This window comes from Manacus candei, unplaced genomic scaffold (genome assembly GCF_025592945.1).
Source record: "Manacus candei isolate 608988 ecotype Guabito, Panama unplaced genomic scaffold, ASM2559294v1 h1tg000061l, whole genome shotgun sequence".
Classification (NCBI taxonomy): domain Eukaryota; kingdom Metazoa; phylum Chordata; class Aves; order Passeriformes; family Pipridae; genus Manacus; species Manacus candei.
Genome location: NW_026138109.1, coordinates 3,287,234 through 3,313,102, shown reverse-complemented (window position 1 = coordinate 3,313,102; position 25,869 = coordinate 3,287,234). Strand labels below are relative to the sequence as shown.

At 38.3% G+C, this 25,869-nt stretch overlaps 1 protein-coding gene across 2 annotated transcripts in view; it reads right to left on the bottom strand.

The window, feature by feature from the left end:
• Nucleotides 1–24,248, bottom strand: part of FGF10 (fibroblast growth factor 10) — a 107,057-nt gene extending 82,809 nt beyond the window's left edge. For both annotated transcript variants that reach the window (XR_007907297.1, XM_051804826.1), the window contains exons 1-2: nucleotides 23,957–24,248; nucleotides 22,712–23,485 (exon numbers count right to left, since the gene is read on the bottom strand). Coding sequence is in view for 1 of the 2 variants with exons in the window: in XM_051804826.1 (XP_051660786.1) it covers nucleotides 22,712–23,045 (334 nt within the window). In the remaining variant the exon portion in view is untranslated. The remainder of the gene's footprint in view (nucleotides 1–22,711; nucleotides 23,486–23,956) is intronic.
• Nucleotides 24,249–25,869: the final 1,621 nt, after the last annotated feature.

Here is a 25,869-nt window from a genome sequence, read left to right as displayed (position 1 = left end):
CAGTTCATTTCCGTGTGTATCTAGGCAAAACAACTGCAACCAGGAAAAAAAAAAACAGGCAACCATATAATGACAAAAATTACTTAAATAAAAAACCAAAACCAACCAAACTGAAAAAACCCCCAACCCCCTCCCCCGCCAAATCCAATCTAAACCAAACAAAAAAAAAACCCAAATCAAAGCAAAACCAAAACACCAAAAACCTTCCAAACAACAATGAAAACCCAACCAACCCATAAAAAAACCCCAAAAAAACTATTTTACAGCAAACCACCTCAGGTAAGGTAATACCTTACACACACCCCTTCTCTTTTTGATTTTTATGGTTTCTCTACACCCATAACATTACAAGACACCTACAGCTTGGCAGTCAGACCCGGTCATCTTATATAAATATTTCTGCTAAGGAAAAGTTCATGCTCTGTATGTCAAGTGATGACATTTTTATTTATAATTAAACCCCTCAGAAATCTAAGTGTTTGTTTTTGTTTTTTTTTTTTTTTTATTCTAGGCCTTGTCTTGCCTTTCTTGTCTACTCCTAGTTATTTTGTTGTAATGTACATAACCAGTGTGAAATTATTTGACACATTTTTCTGGATACAAGATATAAATATGTAAAAGTGTGAAAAGGTTTGCACATTTGGACACTACACTACCAGTGGATACCTAAAGGCATCAATGATTTTAAAGTTCTTTCAATTTAAAATAAACATGATGGGAAAGATTTCATACAAATACAAACTGTCAAGGTTTGTCTTGGACTGATCAAAATAATAACACTTCAAAACATCTTTATCTGCTTCTTTGCTTATTGCTACAGCACAATATGCTACACAAAAGGGGAAAAAACCTCTAATTATCTACTTTGCAACAACTGGAAATATTCACAGTAAAGCCGGAAATTGTGAAGCTTAGCAGACGTTGACTTTAACGAACATCTTGGGATTGAGTTGTTGCAAGTGTTTATACAAGTCTTTCAAAAAGGAACAGGGTTGGTATTTTTGTCACCATGGAAATCTTTTTAACACTTTTATTCAGTGAAACCCAAACTAGAAAACAAATGCTCAGAAGAAAGAGCAGTACACATCTAGATTGACGGCACAAACTCTTTACAAGTGCTAATGTTGATTTTCAGACAACTCTATTTCAATCTAGCTTAAGTACATTGCATTTTCAAATTTGGACTGGCTTTCTTTTGCCTAGAAAAGTGTCTAATTTCACCTTTAATCTTCCATTATATTTCTAGCTACAATTGCAATGTGTCCTGCTCTTTTTCTGATATGTATTTTACAAGAGTGTCATCTCTCATTGCATAATGAGCACAAATTTAGGAGTGGTGCAATGCTTTAACTTTTGTTACCTATAATGAGCAATTTTCAACATGAGTATTTCGCATTATGTTCTGTTTCCAAATATGTCTTACACTGTTCTACTTACTGATGGAATGGAATAAACAAACAAAGCCAACAAGCTACTCAAAGTCAATGACTAATTAAGTGTTAATGTTCATGAAGTGTGTCAAAGCAAAGAAGAGACCAACGGACCTTGTTTGCCACACTCTTAAAGCTACTTATGAAACATATAACTGGTCATCTTGATAATGGAAAAATAAACAACAAACAACTTATAAAAGTTGGGGTGTGTAGATTTTGTCCAACTGAAAGTGCCTGGGCAACTCACAAGGAAATCAAAGCTGATTCTGCAAGTCCTGCATTCAAGTGATGTTCAAACTCAAGAAAATTATCCAAGTGCCTACAGTATAAAACATGAGATCCTTAAAATTGTATATGAACTCTATTTACAAAAAATGGAAAAGGCTGCACTTATTTTAACTATGCTATATTCCATGGGCCAGCTTCCACCACTGAATATTAAACTCATCTTTTTTGACTTGCACTATGAGTTAAAAGACTTTTCCCCCATTATATGGTTCCCCTGGGACCAGCAACATCTAACCTGTCCAAAAGGGATGTTGGCTCCAGAGGTTCTTGCTTACAGGGAATAAAAGCTCTACTCTAGACTGTTCTATATTAGAGCAAGCTCTTTCCAAGTTGTCTTCTTTGAAAAAACTACTATTGCATAGCAGTTAATTGCTATTTTCAGGCATTATTATACCAGCAGTTAGTCTGTTTCAATTAATACTAAGTAGAATTCAAGTCTCCTTCCACCCACTCTCCCAAAGAACAACATTAAATATAAACTCAATTTAACAAGTCTGCCAAAATTTATTAATTTCATTAACTGAACTACCTAACACTCTTTTATTACACAACATATTAAATTCTATAAACATATTTTTTGGCATATGTGTATTTTAATTCAAAACCAGAGTTGGACAGCACAATGCAACAATTGGCAAATCACAATCTTATCTTGGCTTTTGTAGTAATAATGTCCAAACAAAAGTAGACATTTACTGGCAACAGCAAACAGCAGAACTCACGTCTTTTTCTTTTCACAATTCACAGTATCATGTTGGCATTTGTTATACATTTCTAAGCATATTTTGACTGCTAAAAATGTCCCACATCATATTTCACCATAATGGCTGTTTCACATTATATTTTTGCATCTAATCCACTTAAAAAAATGATGATCCAATTATTTTTGGTACAAAAGAATTCCTTAGGAATTCTGGTAATTAAATCTAGCAACCTGGAGAATTCCTTGAGTGTCCTATCATTTTTTCCTTCTGTGATCTCATATAGGCAAATTCAAGACAGCTCCTATGCAAGCAGCGTCGAAGTTGCTTCAAGCATACGAGCCATATCAAACAGATTTAAAAGATTATTGTGCTGCTGCTCTGAAGAAGCAGGAATGAGGTGAGACAGAAGTGAATTGCCACACTTTGAGCTCACTGGCTGACCTTCCAACCCTTCCTCAACTTGTTCCTGCACACTCCAAAGCGTAAAGCTGCCTCTTCTCTTCAAAAGGAGTAAAGAAAATGGTGTTGGAATGTAAGAAAATATTGTAACGAGATAAAGGGAAGCAGTTACTTGCCTTTTCACTTCTTTGTTTTGTATAGCAGATAACTGATTTCATTGGAGTTTGGTCTGTAATAAAGTAATCTTATATGAGACATGATTGTCCTGAGGACTGTATTTGTTTGAAAACCTTATGCTTTCTGTTTTCAACCTAACACCTACATGAATTCTATTAAAAAGAGAGCAATGATTTATCAGCATGTTTACACTGCAATCTTGACAACACTTCTGTTTAATCAATATTACTACTTCACCAATAAAATTTAGTCTTTGGCTAAATACAGGAGAGAGAAAAAATATTGCTTAAACTGGAAAAATACCCTCACAGAACCTCAAACATTTTTGACAAGTACAATATATGCAGGTGTTCTATAAAATTTACTTCAAGCTTTTATTAAAAAAAGAAAGATTAGGTACATTAAATAAAAAGAAAGGTTTTAGAAATGTCTGTTTAGCTGTCAAATGTTTGTAGGATAGGCAGGAATCTTTTGCATGTATATATGAAAGAAATATCACACAGAGGATGTGCAGCTGACCTACAAATTTATTTGAATGCATGACTGACATATGCAAAATGTACAAGCATGTATGAAGGCTTTGAAATGCAAGTGTGGGGACAGGACAAGTGCAGCTCTCATGCTTTGCTAATGATAGTTTCTCCCAGACAGTTTATGTAGTGTGCTGAGAGTGTCAACTGATGTGGAGAGTACTGGAAACTTTTAGGCGTAATTAACCTCTGCAGCCTCTTAATGTAGTCTCACCTATAATCCACAGGTCCATATCACAGAAGAGCAAAGAGTTTGTTCAGGCACAATTGAAACATTTCACAGAGAAGTCATTGATTTAAGCCAGATGTACAGACAGTAAAAGAAAAGGAAAACAGAAAAAAAAAAAAAGTCATGTGGTGCCCATTAACTCCATATATCAGCTGAAACAGTCCACGCTTCTTCTGTGACATCTTGATGCATCAGGGGAGGACTAAGATTAGCTTTGTTTGATATATCCATCTTAGAGTGACAGAAACAGGTGAAATTATACCTAAGGGCTTCAGAAAACACTATATTGAAAAGATTTGTCACAATATGAAAAAAAACACAATTGTCAACACATTATTTTCTCCCCTCATCAACATAGAAGCAAGAGACCTGTGTCATGTCAAATGCAAACACACAGCCACAGAGAATTATCTATGGGTGGGATTTTTCAAGAAGATCAACAGTTTTGTGCACAGTGTTAAGCCGTTATGGCTTAATGTCGTGATGGGTATATGTCGCAATTCTCTAGTATTTCTAATTCAATAACTCTTAGGGACTGAAGCTACTATTCACTGCCTGGAACTGCCTATTCCTGCAGTCGTACAGGCTTCAGTGCCTTGAGCTTCAAGTACTAACTCAGACATTTTACAAACTGTCAAACTTCTTGCCTGAATCAAGAACTTGGATGCAGGCCTGTGAAAAACACAACATAGTCATTCTCTACCTTTACCACCATGTCAGTAGTGAAAAGCTTGATTATTTTGGCAAAGAATACTACAACTATCTTCTGAGGATTTATTTGCTCATTCTCCAGTTCTTTCCTTTTTTTGAATTACTAAGCTACAGGTAACTTTTATGACCAAATGTTATTTCATTTGAAAATATCACTAATTTAATTTCATTTCCCCATAGAAGTAATGGGTTTCAATCAAATTTTAAATTCAACTTCCTAAATATTATGATAAAATAATTTTTTATATTTCTAAAAGAAAGAGAAAAATCTTGTTAAACTTACTATAGAAAAAAAAAATAAATTCAATTTGGACAGTTTTCATGACATATTTTTAACTAATTCCCAGAAAATATCATGCTTCATCTAGACTGACATTATTTTAGACTTTCATTTTGTAAGAAAGTCTTTCTCAATATTTCATATTCACTCTAATTGGAAAATGCTCTGGCATTTCAACATATTTAAGAAAGTAGGGAAAATAAGTTCCTTCCCCAAAGCACTCATAACCCAACATTCTCCTTTCAAATTTCAAGAGGTCTTATATGCAAACCAATGAGAGTAAAATATTACATGATAAATGTCTTAAATTCATCTTTGTCTACATTAGCCATATTCGGATCATCAGTCTTGACAGAGTAATTCAACATTTTCAACATTTTACCCTGTCAAATACACTGTAAACCAGGTCCATTTCTATTGTCTATACTTATTTTACTAATTGGGCAGACAGCAGTCATTGGCAGAAGTGAGGTCTGGTTTGGAGGTTTACTAGTTCTGGCAATCTTGGTATTCCTCTTTTAGGTTTTGGACATGGTGGATAGTTCTAGTTTAAGATCTTAAGGTACATAGAAGCAGTTCTTGGAACACAGCAGAATGAAAGCATTATCTTATAAGAAAAGAGCATGTCTAGACAGATCCAACCATCAGACCAGTAAGAAATGCTTCAAATTAAACTGCCCCAGAAAAGCTATTAAACCATGGTCTGGAAAGCAAGACAGCTGTGTCCAGGGTGCCACACAGTAATTTCTATGCTCCACCATGCATAGTTTATCAGCCTATGTGGATGTAGCTACATTTCTTCACATTCAGAACCCATAGGAAGATAGTGGGCTGTGTCTTAGCATGCTGTTCTCTGTTTAGCAATGAACTTAGTGTATTAAGTTTAACAGAGGGTAAAAAAAAAGGGGAGAATACAACTGCCCTCTACATTTACGCTGCAGTAGTACACTGTAAAGAATAAAAGCTTTGGGCCAGTTAAAGACACTACTTGGGCAAAAGAATTGAAAGAGCACTGCTGATTATCACAAAATCATAGAATCATTAAGGTTAGAAAAGACCTCCAAGATCATTGAGTCCAAGCTTTGACCAAACACCTTGTCAACTAACCATGGCACTAAGTGCTGCACCCAGCCATTTCCTGAACACTTCCAGGGTTGATTACTCCAACATCCCTTTGTAAAGCCCATTGCAATGCTTAACCAACATTTCAGTGAAGAAATTCTTCCTGATGTCCAAACTGAACCTCCCCTGGCACAGCCTGAGGCTCTTGTCCTGATGACAGTATTTTGGTTGAAAATAAGAATTATTTGTAGCCCTTAGAGGAGTGAGACTGTGTAACAGCCTATAGCTAAGGGGTACGGTGAGCAAACCTATCTGGTGTTAATTGAATTTGTTAAACTTCTGAATAAATTTAAAAAATGAACACTGGTGATAACAGTATTAGTATGAGCTGCCATGAGGTTTTCTTTTGTCCTGCTTTCCCGTGATTTGACACATTTTTAACTAACAGACACACACCAAGCAAGTGTAAAAAATGCCTACTGCAAGGCCGTGCCTGCAACATAGCTCCCCACTCATCATAAATCACACAGCAATGCTGTTTCCTTCCTGATCCTGGGACACAAGGCCTGTCTGGTTACTTTGAAGTGATCCACCAAAAACTGATGTTACAAGAAGTCAGGGGAAGATAAGTAAAGACTGTTTTCTCATATGGTAAGTTCACTGGTTACCTATTATATGGTTTTGCAGAACTTCTCTATTTTAGGCCAAGAGCCACAAACCGTTTCCCACCTATCTGCAATTCCCAAACTGCCACAAACAGATGTTTGTAGGCGGGAGAGGCCACCTGGGAATGCCCATCTTGTCTAAGACAATGTGTTCTGGAAGTGTGGTGAAGATGCCACTGATACTGTGTATAGGCTACTGTTCCATAGAAACTATCTGCTGAAGGTATCCAGTAGGAATGGTTCCAATATGGGTTTGCCTTTGATATTCATGCAGACATTGCAAAGACAAGAGTTTCTACAGTAGTTGGAGGGTACAGAAAAATGAGCTTATTGTGGGAATGCAGAGTGCTCCTGTCTCCCCACTGCATCTTGCAGTAAAAATAATTATTTTTGAATTTCCTTTTCTTTTTTATCTCACAACTGACCTTTTCCTTGGCTATTTCAGCATTCTGTAAAGCTGACATCTGCAACTTTTTCTAGGATTGGCACAACTCATAAAATCAACTCGTATTTACTCCTAGACTAGGTTCTAAGGTGGTATTATTACTTTTATGAGGTGCTGAAATGATGTTCTTGAGAGAAATTGAAATCACAGTGAGAATAAATTGACTACTTTGCCATTTTCAGAGAAATACTAGGAACGCATAAAACTGAGATCTGAGATTCTGTAGAGGGTCAAAACTCCGTCCTCTCTGTTCAGAGTCTACATGATTTTGGTAATTTTATTTCAAATGTCACTCTTTTAACACTCCCTTTACTTTTTTTTTTCCATTCTAAAATATCCTGCATGCCTTTTATGAATCATGCCTAAAGAAAAAAAAAATCCATACCAGCCACTCTTTATGTGATTTCTCCAGACGGAGCTTAGCTCTCTCTGACCACTCCAGTGTACATTTGCTTTAGGTAATATCCAGAATGGCTGAAATCTTGTATTTATGCCAGTAAAGCTAAGATGTGTGATTTCTCCTGGGGGAAGTTTTGAAATGCTAACATAAGCTGGTGAGATTTAGTAACCTCCAGCTGAGGATTCAGAACAAGTGGCTGGAGGGCTTCTCCTCTACTTACTCACTTCTGGCCCTGATTCCCTGATTGCAGCAGTCTCTTTTTCAGATCTGTTTGCCTTGTCTATCTGTAGGCATTTTTCTTTGGTTCCTGCATGAATATATTTTCTTCTATCAAATATCTCCTAAACACTAACTTGTCCGTACAAACTTAACAGTAGGAGAAGGAAGCAATTAAACCTATGAATTTAGAATCCATATGCAAAATCTGCTGGTTTTCAGACTGTGTACTTTCAAAAGGATAGGCTCTCTACAGATGGTATCTGTAGTGAATACATTAATGACATTTTAAACATTTATCTTTCCTGATAAAATAAACTCAGTTCCCAAACTCTTCCAAAGGATACCTTATGGGCTACATGCAGCTCCTAACTTTGCTCATTAAGAACATCTTATTGTCAAACATTGACAACTTTATTTACTCCACTGGCTGATGGGCATTTTTACCAAGAGTGGATAAGAGGACACTTTCCAAAACCTCTGTCGTTGGATAGAGTTGTCTATTGTCTCTAGTCAATCACTTCTGTGGACTGTTCTTCCACTTTCTGTATCTCTAAGTAGTGTTATATTTGTCATCTAATCTGTCCTACATGTACATCTATGTTGGAGATATCCTCTACTATACAAAATGAATAGCATTACCCTTTATCCTTCAATTCCCATTTCTATTAAGAAGAAGTATGTCATCCTTTGTATTGTGAACACAAAATAAAGAACAGAGTAGAATCACCAGGCTAGGGATTTATGTTGGAATAAGCTTGAATAAAGATAAAGGAGAAAATCCTGGTCTTTGAACTCTCTGCCTCAGTCCCAGTCTCTGAAGAAGAGGAAAATAACATAGCCATATTTCAAGTTTTGGTTGGCGAATGTCTGCAGAGGTGAAAAATTCTAGCACTGAATACTAAGCCTAAGATCTATAGCACATTGCCAGTTTTTTCTGTGACACATGAGAATTTAAGCACTTGTTATTTTGTTTTTGCTGCAACTCAACAAAATTTCAGCCACAACTTATCGAAAGTAACCATGGAGTTATTGTTCTGAATATTGCTACAGTAAAACAGTCTGTTGGCCTAACACAGGACTCTGTAATTCTGTCTTTTTCTAAAGAACTCTTACCCAGTTGAAAAGTTCACCTTACCATATCAGTTATTTTTGTTTAGAATATATTAACTTTTTGTTCCTAATGGAAGCCAGTTAGAAAAATGAGGGTGAGAGGTTAAACATACATCTGGTCTCCCTATTTAAAATAGAGGTTTATCTTTTGCACGTTGCTGATGATAATTTAGAAGGATGGGGGGGTACAAAGGAAAAGCACACTTGTATATTTTCCTGTTATGAAAATGGCAGCCTCCATTTTTCATTTGACATATGAAATAGTTCTGCCTGTGCTTTTCAGCTTTGTGTTTAATTGTTGGAGCCAAGAAAAGGATGTGAAGAAACGAGAGATTTTACTTGGGCTGGTAGGACCAAGTAGACTATATGGCAAGCATGGCTCTCATTATGCTTAAGTGAATTAGTGTCTGTTTCCTTTAAAGAAGGAGGGGGTAAATAAGGAGAGATTAACAAGCCACCAAGGGCCTGCTGTAAGATTTTGACACTTTTAGTGGCTTGTGACAAATGACTGGTATCAGCTCTCCTTCAAAATCAGAAAACAAATCTACCGCTTGGATAAGGAATGCAAAAAAACCAACAAAAAAGCAACAGCAAAAAGACTCTATTACAAGGTCATGCTGACTAGGGCTCATTACCATTGGAACAAGAGAACAGATAAGTTCTCTAATTGACTAAACTCCAAAATTGTTATTAGATATGTAGAAGACTAACATTTGTCATCCTTTGCTAGGTAAAGCATATGCTATGGTCCTTCTGAAGACATTAATGTGTCTAATGAATGCAATAATGACACAGATTTCTACTTATTCTCAAGAGATGTTCCAGCCCTGTAATCAACTTAATAACTCTCCTCTGGACTCATTCCAATAGGGAAACGGCTTTCTTGTGTTGGGGGCAAAATGTTTGCTCTTCAGTCAGGACCCTCACAGATTCTTTGGAAACTTCATCTTATGTGCTACATTAGTTGCACTGCCATGCAATCTACTCTTGCATTATAAGTCTATCTGTAAAGGGAGTTTTGCACATAGAACTTCTATAGCTTGGCACATAAACACATATATAAATTAAGACTTTATATATATATACACACACTCACACACACACATATATATATAAATTTATAACAGGTTCTTTGGAAAGCAGAGATTCTGAAACCACAATGAAAAAATATTTAGCTGAAAACCCAACAATATGAGCACTAAACAAATGCCAGACTGAAGTTTACTCAAACAACAAAATTACATTTCCCCTCCCTATTATGGGCTTAATGAGAAGTGTCGAGTAACCTCAGCTGCAAATTCTTGCATGAAGCACAAGGTAATGGAAAGCATTAGATGTTTTTCTCTACTGGTCTTCCTGCTAATCATTAGATACTTCTTGAGTCTGCACTGGTGTGTGAGCACAGCTATGTACATCCCACACCTGTGACTCCCTTTTAAAGGATTTTAAATCGTGATTAAAGTTTGGAGGTCCCTGGATAAGAGAGCTGACTAACACTTCCTCCATCTGCACAGTGGCATTTTTTTTGTAGCATCATTGAATTTAATAGTTGACAGCACTAGAGTTCTTCCTGAATATAAGCACTGTGGTTTTCTTTTTTAAAAAATTTCATTTTGGACAAGGGAATTACTATGATTCTGTCTGTACTTAAAAGCTGTATCAGTCTTTGTTATGCCCTGAGTACAGTTGGAAACAAAAAGGTTAGGTCTTGCTGACCTTTATGGTCTACTGTGTACATCTATAAAATTAACAAAACCAAAAAACAGTTCTACAGTAAAGTTATTATAGATATTTTATAATAGCGTTTGTCTCTAAAGCCTCATCTTTGCAAAATGCTTCCTGTTTCATAAGCAGAATCAGCTGTAAGCAGAGTCCACAAATACATGTGTGGCAGAACTGAAGGAATAAAGCAAGCATGGCAAATTTTGAGCAAATCTGGATAATGCTTTGAGGAATTATTTGGTGTGTGGTCTGAGGCAAGAAGCCACAGAGAGGCGGAAGTTAATCTTATGTACTCCCCAGCTGCAGATATGTCTTTTTGAGAGCTGACCACAGCAGGAGAAACTGAAGAAATGACCAAGAGACCAGATTAATACCACATGAGCCAAGTGTCAGCCTCATTATAAGTGTTTTCACTAAAGTTGAAAAGACATTAACTTCGATGGCTGTCATTTCAAAGCAAAGTTGTGACATGTAAAAGTAATTGTAATAAATTAAACTGAAAGAATAATGTCTGTGACACTAAAGGGGAAGTACCATTAATTTAAAGAAATGATAGAAAATAAAACACCCAAACAAATAATTTCAATATGTTAACTCCAATGCATCGACAGCATTTCAGGGAAATTAAGGCACTCCCAAAACCGCATAATATATTAATACAATAAATATTAGGTGGCTATCATGCTCAAATTTCTTTGACTGATAGGTCTTACAGTAAGGAGTGAAATAACAATTATATTTTAACTGTTTAATCATGGAAACTATAGAGAACCTTGAGCTAAAACATCCTAATGTTCATAACTTCAAAGCAAAAGAAATTTTGACATTGCTTGTGATTATTGTTTCATGCAGTAGAATCAGATCTAGAGCTCAGCTTGACAAGAAGATCCAATTTGTGCTCCACCCATGCTATTTGGTTAGGAGCTATTTTACCATTAACTTTTGTTTTATGCTATGCAACAAATCTGTTGAGCAATCTTGACAGAATGCTTGCAAGAAGAACTATAGAATAATTTTTTTTAAAACATTTTTTTCCACTCAAAAGACAAACAGCTAAGTCTGCTAGAGTTAAGAAGTAGCCTATTCTTACCTGTCCTATATAAGAGGACAAAACTGCCCTTGCTGTTTCTTATATCCAAACCTTTCAATAAAAAAAGAATTATTACTCTCTGGGTGGACTTTTTTTGCTGGCACTCATCACACTGTTACTGGTGTGTTTCACAAATAATTTGCTTTCATAACACCCTTGCTCATGTAGGAAATATTGCTAGCCTCATTTTATAAGCAGCAAAGAGACAAAGAGAAATTAGACTCAAATACCTACTCTTAGAAATTCTGAGGTACAATGAATAACAAATATATAAAGCCTGGTATTTCCTAATACTTTATGGCACTTCCTATACTAAAAATTTAATTCACACAGACTATCCTTATGCCAAATTGTCCAGCCTTTTACCCTTTACCTTTAAGCAGATTCCTCTTCTGTGTTTGTTGACAATCACCAAGAGGATCATGAGGAACTCCCAAGATTCCCCCATCTCCCCTTATTCCCAGACTATCTTCAGAGCACATGGTGAAGGATGTGAACCTTTATTTCCCACAATCCTACTTCATTATTCCAGCCTGTATATGTTTCAGTCTTGATTAAAAAAATCCATCATAGTAATTAATAATCTTTATAAAATTCAAATACCCTACAAGCTCTTCAGTAAGGATACTTGGTGTTAGACCTTTTCTTTCCCAAGTAATTTAGTTGCAAACTAAACTGAGCAGTTTAGAGAGCATATAGAAATATGTTCTGTGACATATTTCATTCAGATTAAAAGCATTTTCTCATCCAAAACCCTATAGCAAGACACTATATAAACTGCCTTTACCTATAGTAATCTTTCTGTCTTCCATACAGTGATCTTAAAATGTCAGTGGGCTCAGTCTTGTATCTCCTTAATATACAACTGAATATACAGTCTTGTATCTCCTTAATATACAATTTGAAACAATTAGAAGTCACTGTTCTTGACTGGTTTATGTCACATGAGAAAATGAAGTATCATACTAATGTATGGCTGCTATACAGTCTAAATGCCACAGGATGTACAGGCTGGGCTCCAATTACCACTTCCCAGGTTCTTCAGGCACATGAAGCTGTGAAAGAAATGATGCATTCGTAGTATCTGGAGCACAGATTTTTATTTTTTTTTTTTTTTAGCACTGTCACCCTTTCCCTGGTCTGCAGTATCTCCTGTTGTATGTTAGGAATAGGAAGCATCATTGTCAGGATGGAGAGAATTACCAGTCTGCATGATCTCAACATCTCCTTCATCATTCTTGGCCTAGGACTAGGGATGCCCACAAAATAAAATCCAAGAGGAGCAGCAAAACTTCTTAAATTGAATCCATTTTTGGGCTTCAGGGCTAACCTTACTAAATTTCATATTAGCTGCCTAAGGGGTTTAAACTACTCATTGCACTAAGAAATGAGTCAGTGTTTATGTGTGCTCATGAGTGTTTGGAAGCAGAGGTGATGCTGTTTTATGAATAAAGCTATCAGACGTGACATTAAATGTTACTATTCATAAGAATCATTGTACTTGCACACGTGCTTTCAGCAGCATCTTCACCTCTAAGAAGCTGAAACAATCATTATTTCCTTCCATTTCTTACATGCTATATAAGCTATTTCTGTCAGAACCACATAAAGTGAAAATTTAAAGTGTTTGCAATGATTTGTAACTCAGAACACCTAGTGAAACTCAGCTTGTGATAACTTTTTGCTCCAGTTTGCACATGGTGGTGCCTTAGCTCAGCCATTCAGCCGAAGTACATACTGATGAATGACCCAGCAACTTGTAAGGGTAGCACCAAATCCACCCATGTACCTTGTATGGTAGGTTATATTTTCAGCATCTGAAGAGACAGCTGAGCAATCAGGCTTAGACCTTGAAGCAGACTAACAGCAAGCTACCCCAGCTTGGCTCATGAGGTTAGCTCTAGACTCTTCCGCTGCTTCTTTTCATGTTACCATTAGTTTTGCAGTTACAGATCCTCAGTGAGCACAGAACTTCTGTGTTGCAGTTATTAGCACAATGTTTTGACAAAGGAAAGGTGTCCTGTCATCAGAATGGGAGCTGCATGCACCACTCTGCTTTCCCTGAGACAGGGAAGAAGGGCAGAGTCAAGCCATGAGCCAAGGTTACAGTTCAGGGGAAGGTTTTGATTACCTTGCCTCCAACTGACACATGCCACAGGTACTAAGATAATTCATATGGATAAGAAAGGTACTTCCAGATTGACTTCCAGATTATCCTGTGCAGAATCAGGAGTTGAACACAATAATCCTTGTGAGAACCTTAAAAGTCAGAATATTATATGGTTCTATGGCACAGTTTATACTTTTAATGTTTACATCCAAGAAAAAACATAGGGAAAAAATAAGTGTCTGGGAAACACAGAGAAAAAAGCTTTGTTCTGTTGAAGTTAACAGATTGTTTCAAGGAAGATCAGGAATTTTAGCATTTCCTAAAGTGTCATCGAAATGTATGAAAAGAAGACTCTAACACCACAGTCCTATAAAATCCACTTCGCATTAAATGAAGTCATCGTTATAGAGCATACATATCTGTGCACACATATATTTTGTACTAACAAACTTGTAACTACTTCAAATCTTGAAGATAAGCTTACAAAATACGACATATTTTTTAACATTAAACATATCAGTCACAAAAATATTCTACCCACTGTGGCAGCTTGGACTTGGCTCCTTGCCAAGTGTCCAACACCACAGCAAAAGCCCTTCCCCCCCTTTTTGTCTATGAACACATGGGAAGCAAAGGGAAGGAAAAAAAACCCCAAAAGAACCGAAATAAGAGACCTAAAGCAATATATATATGTATTTACATGTATATACAATTACAAAACATAATATACACATAAGAAAGAAAACCCCAACACCCCCCAAAAAACAGAACAATAGACATACACAACCAACAAAGAACTATCAAACCAAAATCTTAATACTTTCCTTAAGAAAACAAAAGCCACTCCACCAAATCTCTCCTCTCAAATAGGAAAAACAACAGGCCTCACAGGCCTCACTCCCACACAAGCGAGACCGGCTGCAGGGAGCCTGCTGTCTCCAACTTTGCTGGAAGAGACCTGGCCAACCAACTTCCTCCAACTTCTATTTATATTCCTACTTATGTAAAGAATAACATGGAATATTGGGACATAGGTACTTCCTTAGTTTCGACCTGGTTGCCAGGAAGAGGCCTAGACCAAACCATTACGCCCACCCTATTCCATCCTTCAAAAATTAAACCACTTAGCATGCTAGAGTGTTGATGTCCTTCAGGTATATGTTTCTCACAACAAATACAGTGCATGGTATTATCATAGGGAAAATTTTAAGAAAAAAAAAAAACCCAAACAAACCACCAAGAGCTGGTGGCTGTTTCAAATTGCTTATTACTTTCAAGGGCAAGTTTGCCAATCCTTCTGCTTGCAAGTAGTCTATACTGACTTTGATATTAGGAATAAAGCAGGTTATTAATCCTCTTGAAAAGGGTAATGCGAAGAAGAGAACTCTAGAACATGTACCAAATAGTATGGACAGAATAGGGCCAGAGATGACACAACAAAATTGGGAGTTGGAAGTTTATATCACAACACCAAACACACACTGTTACAGAAATTCAAAAGGCATCTTAATGATTTCATAGTTTCAATCTGTGAGCAAACAGATGATACAATGAGATCAGACAGGACAATTCAACATCACTGGCAGTTCACAGCTGCCGAAGTGGGTGAGACATGCTCCCCCCCCTCCCTGCTTCTCTCCCACTCATGACACATGTTGCCTCTATTTCTTTCTTGTCATCCTTTCTGGTGCTGCTCTGGTACTTGTCACACTTCCCACCCACTTCCTCTAATGCAGGCACAATATCATTGATTTATACCCAGGCTCCACTTAACACCATGCCTTAATTCCAATTAAATAACATCCTGGATCCTTCCAAAATGCTTCAGCATACCCTCCCCAACTCCCACACATGCTGACTACAGCTGCACAGCTGTGCATCAGGAACCTAAAAAAACCCCTTTATATTTCATTTATTTCCATGCAATGTTTGAACCTCTAATATCAGTGGCAGAAAAAAGAAAACCAATGGGATTCCTCATCCCCCTCACCCCCCGTCCCCATTTTCACTTCTGCTACTCATGTAGAAAGAGGAGTCAAGAACTGCAAAAACCAACTAAGCTTATTGTCCTTCACATGTGTTTTCCACTATGAAAGAAGCAGGCATCATATTGCTTTCCTAAATCAAGGTTTATGAAATATCTGATCTTTATTTTTATATAACATTCACAATCATTCATGGTTCTAGTATCTGTAACCTTTTCTTCTTTTGCACAACACCAAAAATTATGGAAAGAGGAAAGAGAAAAGCAATAACAGTATTTGGTGTAGTTTCAACATTTCCTTTTTTCTTAGATGTGTGTGAAAATTCCTCTTTAACTGTAGAAGATATACACTACTGACAGATTATTTAGAGGTAAATGTGAAAGGGGACAGGCTAATAATTCTTTAGGCTAACCATAAAATAGGTGAATGCTTTACAACTGACATTGTGAGTATATCAACTCAGTAATTGGATGCACGTGTTAGTAGCAGTAAAAAGGCACTGTCCAGTTGTCCACCTTACATGGGAATCTACTTTGAGTGTATTCTTTGATTTACTGTTGCAATTAGAACTGAATGTTCAAAGAAAGAACACAAGTGACCTAATTTAAAAAGAGTGCCTTTAAAGCCACTATTTGGTGTGTGACTTGGCTCACTTCTAACTATTTCTTTCCCCTGAAACTTCCATTTATTGCACTGTACTCATGAAGCAGCATAATCACTTTTAATAATCTGCTCAGCTAATGAATTCGGTTTCAATAACCATTCAGTGATTAAAGATTAAGCCACTTCCTCCTGACTCCTACCCGTGAAGATTTTAATTCTCTTCATAAACACAAAGAGCTTTCCCAGGCTGACTTTTCAAAACTTCATGAAACAGTGTTTCCTGTCTCCTTTTTACTGTGTTCTAACCAACAGAGATATTTTACAGCAAATTGACACAAGAAAGAGAAGCAATTAGCAGAGCTAGGAAAGGATCCTTTGCCTGCACCATTGATTATTTTTCACTGTAAAGCACCTGAGCAATGAAAGGCAGCAAGATAGTAAAATATTGCATCAAAGTAAGTTGTCAAAACAAAAGAAGAAAAATTTGTTTGACAAGTACAAACATTCAGACTAGCAGCACCAGCATACCTACCTACTGAGAAACAAACACGTGCTAAGGTTAACTAAATGCATCCTCCACTTCTGATCTGGTAATTTGGTACCGGTAGCCCAAAGCAAGCAAAGTCTATTTATCCATGCAGCCTCATCAAGCTGACACTAGTTGGCAATGCTGATAAACATTCAAACTATTTGTGCTGTTCAATGTGAAGAAGAGCTCTTAAATGATAAACCCCAGAATAAGGTAGTTCAGTGTCTAATTGCAATCGCAAGCAGTGGTAGCAAGTGTTCAAAAGGAGCAAACAGAAATTTCGACCTGGTGCAACTTTGGAGAAGAAGAGACTGTAAGAGCTGTCCAGAAAACTGAGAAAACAATGTTTCATTATGTCATGTTAATGCCAAGAAGGAATTAACTGAGTAATTTCTGACTGAGTAATTTCTCTGCATTGCTGACACTATTCCTATCAGCCCAATATTAAAGCTATGAACAGAAATACAATATTGTTTACAAATACTTCTCCCCCCCTTATTTAGAATCTTCCTTGTGCAATCACATTACTTTCTCAGAGGAAAAGTCAGTAATCCACAACATGAGTTGTTGCCCTGTGTTCATATAGGCTGTTTTTAACTTAAGACACACAGTTTAACAAGATTTGCTCACAGAAGGGTTTTTCTTTTTCCAAAATGAAAACCCCTGTGAAACAAATGAAAACTCCCCTATTGCAGGATCTGAACTGACTCTCATTTGAAGTGAAAAGGCCCCTATTCACACACACAGCTCAAAGACATCTGAAAGTCATCTTAAAATGCCTTATTTCAAAACAGAGGATCTTAACCTGTGAGTGAATGCATCCAAGATGTTTCAGAAGTGTAAGCACATTCTATAATGCTCACTCAGCTAATGCCATCTTCAAGGGAAGTTTTGACCGAGCCACTACCTGTGAACCCTGCCACTAAAACAGAAGCATGGCATCTAGAAGCCTATATGCCCCTTGTTTTCTTTCTTCTCATGTTTCAAGAACAAACTTCCAGCCGTCCCTCTCTTTATATTTTTCTTTTTTTTTTTCCCTAAGTGGCCATAAGTTAGATTTATGAAGACAAAAAGACTTCTTATAACAATGTATTTTGAACAGATTTATGTTAGGACTACAGTATCAGCATGGAGGGTCCACAAGGCAGGAATGCAGCAAGGGTAACAGGAGAGTGTCATGTAGACATTAAATAGTACAATTCTTTCCACATTCATAAATCCTAAGTGCCTATGGTTTTATACTGCTGTTATAAATTATATGAGTTCTGTGGGGGGAAAAAAAAGAAGGAAAAAAAAAGAAAAAAGTAAGAAATCATCTCCGTAAGAACTTATATATTTCACAGTGAAGAGCCTAAATTTCAAATTACTTCACTAAAACAGTATTACTTCATATTTTAAGTATTTTCTTTGGTAAAACAATAAAACAGAACTCTGTGGAGAGTAAAACAACAAAACACATATGCCTGCTCACCAGTCTTTAGAAAAACAGTGAAAAGTTCTCACATTAATTTACAAATACCATATGATGAGGAGTCAATAATTGCAAACAGTTAGCTTACAAAATGTTCAGTAGTAAAATAACATATTTTACCAATTATTCTAATCTGCTTGGAGCTTCATAGCTGAGGCCAAGGTATATCACTCTATTATTTTGTTGCACCTGAAGTATGATCAAAAAACTGAGTATCAAACTGAGTATACTGAATCAAAACACATTTAATGCTAATTTTCTGTATATAACCCAATATGTACTACAAATATCTATTTATCAATCATGTATGTATGCACACAAAATCCTCATTAGTAGTGTTTAGCACTTATAGCAATTAAAGTGGTTGTTTACAACCTTTTGGGCTACAGAATGAGGCCCAGAACTTTTCTGCTTTTACTCACTTCGTTGTTAAGCTGATCCCACGCTAACTAAAGCAAAACCCAAGACTATCAGGGACTTCAGCAGTTCATAAAGCTTAATAGAAAAGATAATTGCATACTCAGAAGAAAAGCCTAGAATAGGTAAGCTCGTGGGAAATAGCTAATTATTTCTTGCTAGCTCCCCTGGTAAACACTCTTAGTCTGCAATTGCTGTGTTTTTGCACTGCTTGGATTAGTCCACTTGGGATGCTCAGAAGGCCAATTATTAGAATATCTGCTGGTGTAAGCCCTTTTGGCTTTGCTTGAGCTAAATTAGCTTATGCAGTTGAGGGTTCAAACCCTCATGTCCACCTCCTTTGAGCAGAGGTAACACCAGGCAGTGGCTGTGCCGCCATCTACCGTAGGTTCTGCATAGCACTGCTTGGTCCAAAGCCCGCAGGAATCGCTCCAGCAATTCTTCCCACTAATATGCAGGCTCAGTGACACAGACTTCACTCCCTAAACGCATACCTAAGTAATGGCCTGATGTTGAGTTTGCTCGGGCAGAACTCCCTCCACAGACTGCAGGTAGCTGCTGCTAATTAAGCACTACATATTTTGTTACTGTTCTTCAGCTAATAAGGTCTGTTCTGAAGTCTGAAGTCTGTGTGCTTCACAGTACTATTAACAATTGCATTAAAAGTCAATTGAAAATAGTATAGCACTCAGAAACACTATCTAGTTTTCTTTAACTAGCTTATCATAGCTAGTTCAAGCCATCCATTAATCCCAAAGAATTTTACTATCTTCAATCAAGAAAGCTGTCTGGGTGCAAGTGAAATCAGAATCTGCATATGAGTTCCCTCTCAGTCTTCATATATGGTTTAAGCTTCTTTTGGTGGTCCCAGGGTTCAAGCTATAGTGAAAGCTTTTGTGAAAGCTCATTGGAGGATTTTTGGATTTGTTTTTCCCCAAACTAGTATGTAAGTCTCCAGAAAGCACTACAGCTCTCTTTATTTGTGCATATAAATAGCTCTGTCAAGAACAGGGGCAAGGGACTTCACAGCTATGGTGCTGTAGGACAAGCTAATAATTGCATTTTGAGGACCAGCTTCCAGATATAAGGAACAAGAAAACAAAAACTAAACTGTGTCCTACTTCTATCCAGTGATAGACTTCCTCCAACTATGCCAAATTGTGCAAGTTCCCCCAGCCTTCTGACAAAACAATCAGGAGCCACCTTTGTGGTGGGTGACAGAATAATTCAAAGCAATCAAGTTGAAATACATTGGCCAGAGTAAACTTTAATTCAGTGCACTCTACGCAATATTTATAGAGCAAATCTAAGAATGCTGCTTGAGCCATTTGAAGGCTGGAGGCTGAATTCTGTTTTCTGAATGTTTATTCTGACTTTCTCTAACTGTTCTTCTTACTTGACCATGCTTAATTGGCAGTGAGCCATGAAAGCTGTTGTTTAATTACACAACATACCATGATCTTACAGACTTACTGATAAGGCTTTACTTCAGCATAAACTGATTTTAAACATTAGCATATGAGGAAATTAGCCTCCAAATTAGAATACTTCAGTCTTGTGTGTCAGTAGTCACTTTTATTTGTTTAGAAAAACATGGTTTTGGGGACAGAAACTCATAATAGAGATTAAATAGTCTGTAATGTGAAACAGGATACAATTTAGTGGCCTACCTGGCTAATTCTATGCATGGCAGAAAGCTATACATGTGTCACTACTTATTTTGGACCGTATGAAAAATAAATCATATATTTGCATGGAACCAGTCCAGCTTGGGACTACAGCAGTATTATGATGGGATCTCTACACGTGAAGTTATGAAAAGCATAGATTTAGTGATGCACTTGCAACATTTTGCTACACAAACATCCTTGAATAAAGGCACAGTAAATATATTTTTAAATGGTCTTAGACTATGAGCTTTTACAGAAAACACAATTTCACACTGCATATTACAACGTCTAGTAATGACCAACATAAAACTCTGACTTCTGCCAACCAGATTGTAATTGTTTTGTATTGAAAGATGTTGTACACTAGATCTGACTTTGTGATATAAGTGCAGTACACAAGCTGCAAATTTTAAGATGATGGGAGTCCTTTCATCACTGCACATAATCCTCAGCAATAAGATAAAATTATGTATAATAAAGGCATTGTTTTGTTTTTATATGAAACAAATTAGATTCTTCTCTTTTCAGCAGATACTCTGCAAATGTGACAACAACCATGACATCACTGAGAAGGCCAATTCTCCTTCTCATATACTGCCTGCAAAACCAGGACACACCACACATCCCCTCTCCCATAGTTGCAGGGGGTTGTTTTTGCATGTAGACTGAAATGGTAGGAAGATGTATATATGCACTTCAGTGTATTCCACCTCTTCTTGCAAGATCTTGCAGAAGTTCATGCATGTGTACAAGTTTACTCATTGAACAGTTCTGCTAGCTAAGTGGGACTGCTCAGATGAGTAGTTACTTTTCTGAGTACACCGCTGTCAGACTGGGCACCTTATAGTTTTTTTTGGCAGCAGTACTCTGCATAAAAGAATTTGATGTTCTCAAAGATGCACACAAAGCTTTCATAATCCCATTTTAGGGGAATGAAAATGCTGTTCTCCTCCAAACCCAAAGGTAATCTGAGAAATACAGTGCTAGTACCTCATTCCACACAAATTCATAAAAGTCAAGCCTTCCTTACAGCTGTGTTTTTCAAGAATTTGCCTTTCTATGAAATACACAAAGGGAGGCCATAAGAGTCACCTGCTTTCACACATAAAGCTTTTACCAACATTAGAGTGCATGATAAAGAATGAAGTTGCAAGGAGCAAGTGAAGCAGTGACATATGGCACTGCAGCCTTTTTCTCATTGTTTGCAAGCCTATAATATGAATATTTACTAGAAATACAGCTGAGTTAAAGGCAGTATCTATCATACATCACGGCAACCTGCTGAAGTACTCCATATTTTATACATTAGTTATCAAGGGATCTCCTTAAATCACTTTCAGTTGTTTTAATTTAACAGAAGATTTATTCCCAGGTTTATCTGGATTTATGTAAAACAACCCAAGAACCAAAGTGTGTTCTTCACCAATAAAGAAAGTCTGTTTCCTCCAAGAGTTGCATAACAGTACTTTCTCAGCATGTTCCTATAGTGGGATATAGGCGCTTAAGAGCTACAATGCAATATATTGTGATTTACTGCAGTTACTTCAATTTGAGATTGCACAGGCAGGAAAACTAAATGAAGTTTACATTTCTAGCACTAACCGCCAAAAATACATTACAAGAAGCATTCTATTACTAAACCCCTAATTAGTACTACAGAAAAGCTCAAAACTTCAGCTACGGAGACAACCATACGACTTTTGCTCTGAGATTATTTCTTAAAAAACAAAAAGAGAAAGAGAGAAAGAGAAGGACAATGAAACGCGTGTGAGGTCTGTGGGAAGGCAATCCCAGATGTTTACAATGGAGCGAGCAGCGTATAGCGGCGCAGCAGCCCGGCTGCCGCGGGGCGCAGCGCAGCACCGCCTCCCCATCCCCGGGGGCGGCAGCGCGGCCGCGCACCGGCTCCCAGCGCGGCCGGGAGGGCACACGGGCAAGACCCCGGCCCGCAGGGACAAACAACCCCGCCCAGGGCTCGGGGAGGAGGGAGCGGAGAGCAGGCGGCTGTTGTGCGGGTCGGGGAGAGAGGCGGGCGCGTGTGTGTGCGTGGGAGCTATCGATTAATTGTTCCAAGTCGTTTTAATGACAGGAGATAATGATTTTCAGATTCAGGAGACAATGCCCCCCCCTCCCCCCCGGTTTATCCCCCCCACACACACTCTGCACCGCTTCCTTCCAAATCTTTCTAATTTGTTCTCCGGCCGGGCGGAGAAACTAAACGGTGCTCAGCCGAGGCCATTTGCAAGACAAATGTAACTGGAAAGACCCGCAGATACACGGGCTGGCGGGGAGCGGCGTCCCGGCAGAGCCGAGCTGAGCCCACCCCACCCTGCCCCGCGCCCCCTCCCCTCCCCGGCCTCACCTCTCCCTTCCCGTCCGTTCCCTTTTCTCCTCAGCCGGGGGCTCGGGCGCCCGGGGCCGCGGCAGCCGCGCTGGGGGCGCGGCGGCGGAGCTGTACTTACTGAAGGGGCAGTTCTCCTTCTTGGTGCCGCTGACCTTGCCGTTCTTCTCGATCTTGAGAAAATACTTGTTGTAAGAGTAGAGCTTCCTCTTGCGCACGTCTCCTTGGAGGTGATTGTAGCTCCGCACGTGTCTCCCCGCACTGGAAGGAGAGGAGAAGGACGAGGGGAAGGAGGATGATGATGAAGAAGAGTTGGTGGCCTCCGGGGACAGCATGTCCTGGCCGAGGTCATGGCAGGTGACAGGCACAGAAGACACCAAGAAGAGCAGCAGCAAGCAGCAACAAGGCAGGTGGGAAAAGGCTGAGGCACCATTTGTCAGTATCCATTTGCACATTGTACTGAAACTCTGGGCGCTGGAAAATGTCTTATCAAATGAAACATACTGGAAGGGTAAAACCTGGTAAAAGGCAAGTGGAGAGACGGTTGTTGCTGCTTCTGGTTAGATTCCTCTGAGCTCTGATCAGGCCTGAAGTAAGTGCACCAACATCCATAACTCAGGGGACAAATCGCCTCAGAAGTTGCTGCCTTTTAATCCTTCGAGTCCTCCCTCAGAAAAAAAGAGCTGTTGGTTGTGTTTTTTTTTTTCTGTTTTGGTGTTGGTTTTTTTTTTTTTGGGGGGGGTGGTGGTGGTGTTGCTGTGGTTAATCCTCTTTTCTTTTTCCCTTCCCCACCCCCCCACATACACACACACTCCCCAACCTTGTTTGAGACTTCCCAGGAGTTATTTTGTTCACTTCCTCACTCCTTTCTTCACTATCTTAGATGCAGAAAGGTCTGAAAAATAGATGACAGCAAAGTCAACAACAACAACAATAACAAAAATAAATAATAACCAGCGGAGAGGGGTGCCGGAATAGCTTTTTCACATATACACCTTTACACACACACACACTCACACTTTGTGGCTTTGCACCTTCTTCTGATCCCCACCCTCTTGTCTTTTTGCAAAACCCAAACCAGTTGCACAACTCGTCCTTTTCTCACTGACAACCCCAGAGGAGGAAGTTTCTTTGTTTTGCTTTGAATTCTCCAGAACAGTATTAAAAAAAAAAAAAATCCAGAGAAAGAGAGGGAGAAATCCCAACTTGTCCCCCCCGCCCTTCCTTTCCTTTCTCTCCCCTTTTGGTTGTAAACAGGTTGGAAGCTGTAGTCTAAATGTCAGCGATTAGAAGTCAGAGGTGGGATGTGCCTCTGGTGGTCAGCCCTTATTTGCAGGGGGTCAGGCAGCGGTGGGACATCTGAAACCTTTTTGCAGCTGGAGCGAGCGGTGCCTGCTGCGAAGCTGCCCTCGCTTCCTCCCGGGCTGCGGCGGCCACTGCAGCCGCCGCCTTCGGCTCGCTGCTAATTGCTCCTAAAGCGTTCTTCTCCTCGGAGCGCCGGCCACCAGGATGGCTTGGAGACTCATGCTTTACTAATTTCCCTGTCTTCCAAGCTGAACCAATCCCCTCTAGGGAAGCTTCCCTCCTCCTTCACTCTTATCCCCTCTCCACCCCCCCAAAACAAACAAACAAACCCAACAAACAAAAACCACACAACAAAAAACAACCCCCAACCCCCCCAACTTGTTTGCTAGTGGAGGGTTTTGTTTTATTTTATTTCTTTTGCAGTGGAGTGATTGAGAAAGCCACCTGGAGCTTGTTGCCTGCTAGATCTCCCCCTCCCCCCCGCTGGAGGAGGGGTTGGGTGGAGAGGTTGGAAAGAAGTATATACTACAGGCAGACCCTGGAAAAGCAGATTATATGCTGGTCAGAGAGAGTAAAAAGGGAAAAGACATAATTAGGTCCTTTTCCTTCTTTGCCAGCTTCCATGGAGGTCTTTCTCCCTCCTTTAATGAATCACTGATTTCTCGCTTCCGTTGCTGAAATAAAAAGTTCACACTTTAGCCTCCTCTTCCTTTTAAGCCTCTCAAGATTTATTGTGTCTCTTTCCCCACCCTCACCCTCCTTGTCTCAAAAGAAATCAGGGTCCTAAATGACCATTTTCTAATTGCTAACATGAGTCGTTTACTGAATCATGCATCTGACTTCAAAGCAAAAGGGGTTTTATTGGCATTGCAAAGGTTTCCCCATAAAATCCGTCTGAATATTTTGCTGTCTTTTTTATTTTTTTTAACTAATGCAGTTTGCTTTGCCAGAAAGAAACAATTTTTCCATTTTGAAGACTATTTTAAGCAATTTTTCAGGCTATTATTTTCCTGGAGGGACATATGTTGTTGGTTTTTCCTATGATTCCATCTCTCCTAGTGTTTTTGTCATTTCACATATTGAATGTTATGACGGGTTCATATTTCTAGCTCATCACTGAACCGTCAACTTTTCCATAAATTAACAAGCATCTTCCATATGATGTACTATCTTTTAACACCAGATTAAACCATTATCGACTGACAGGATTTGGGCAGTATACAAGACATTAAAAGTTGGTCAGTATTTGGCATTGTTAAAGAACTGTTTTGGAACACAAGTGAAACATTTGCTAAGAAAATGGAGTAACGGAGAAATGAAGAGGTACAGAAACACAGTGTGTAGCTCAGTATGTAAACCCAGAACTTTTTTGAAATAGAGGCAGTTAAATAACACAGATCAGTGGAATGCAATGGAAAACCGCCTATGTAATTCCATTTGGCATTTGGAATAAATCTTAATTGAAACAGCAGAAAATGGAGAAAAGAACAAACAGTTCTAAAATTAGACAGATTCATTGGATTAGGATGTTAAATATATGTTAACTTCCCAACAGAAATTAGAAATTATTTTCTCCAATTATGGTGTTTATTCTGGAGAGAGTTGGCTCCTAAATTTATGTGTTCAGCTTCTGGGGCTGACATTTAAACAGACTTAAAAATGAAACCATTTAATGTTAGAATCAGTATATTTTACGATGTTGTTTATGGTACTTCAGTGTATTTATTCTGTATATATTTGCACTGAGTGGAAAGCATTTCAGAAATCTTTTTTTGCAAATCTTATTTAGGCTTTACTTTTCGCAAAGGCTCTTCCTTTTGGTAACTAATAAAAAACATAGACAAATAAAACAAAATGTAAGGCAAATCCCTCCTTTTTGGAAATGCCTGACAGCTTGCATGTATGTCTACAAACTGATGTCAGTGTTTGATTGCTGCATGGGTCACAAAGGATACTACACGTTATTTCTAAAAT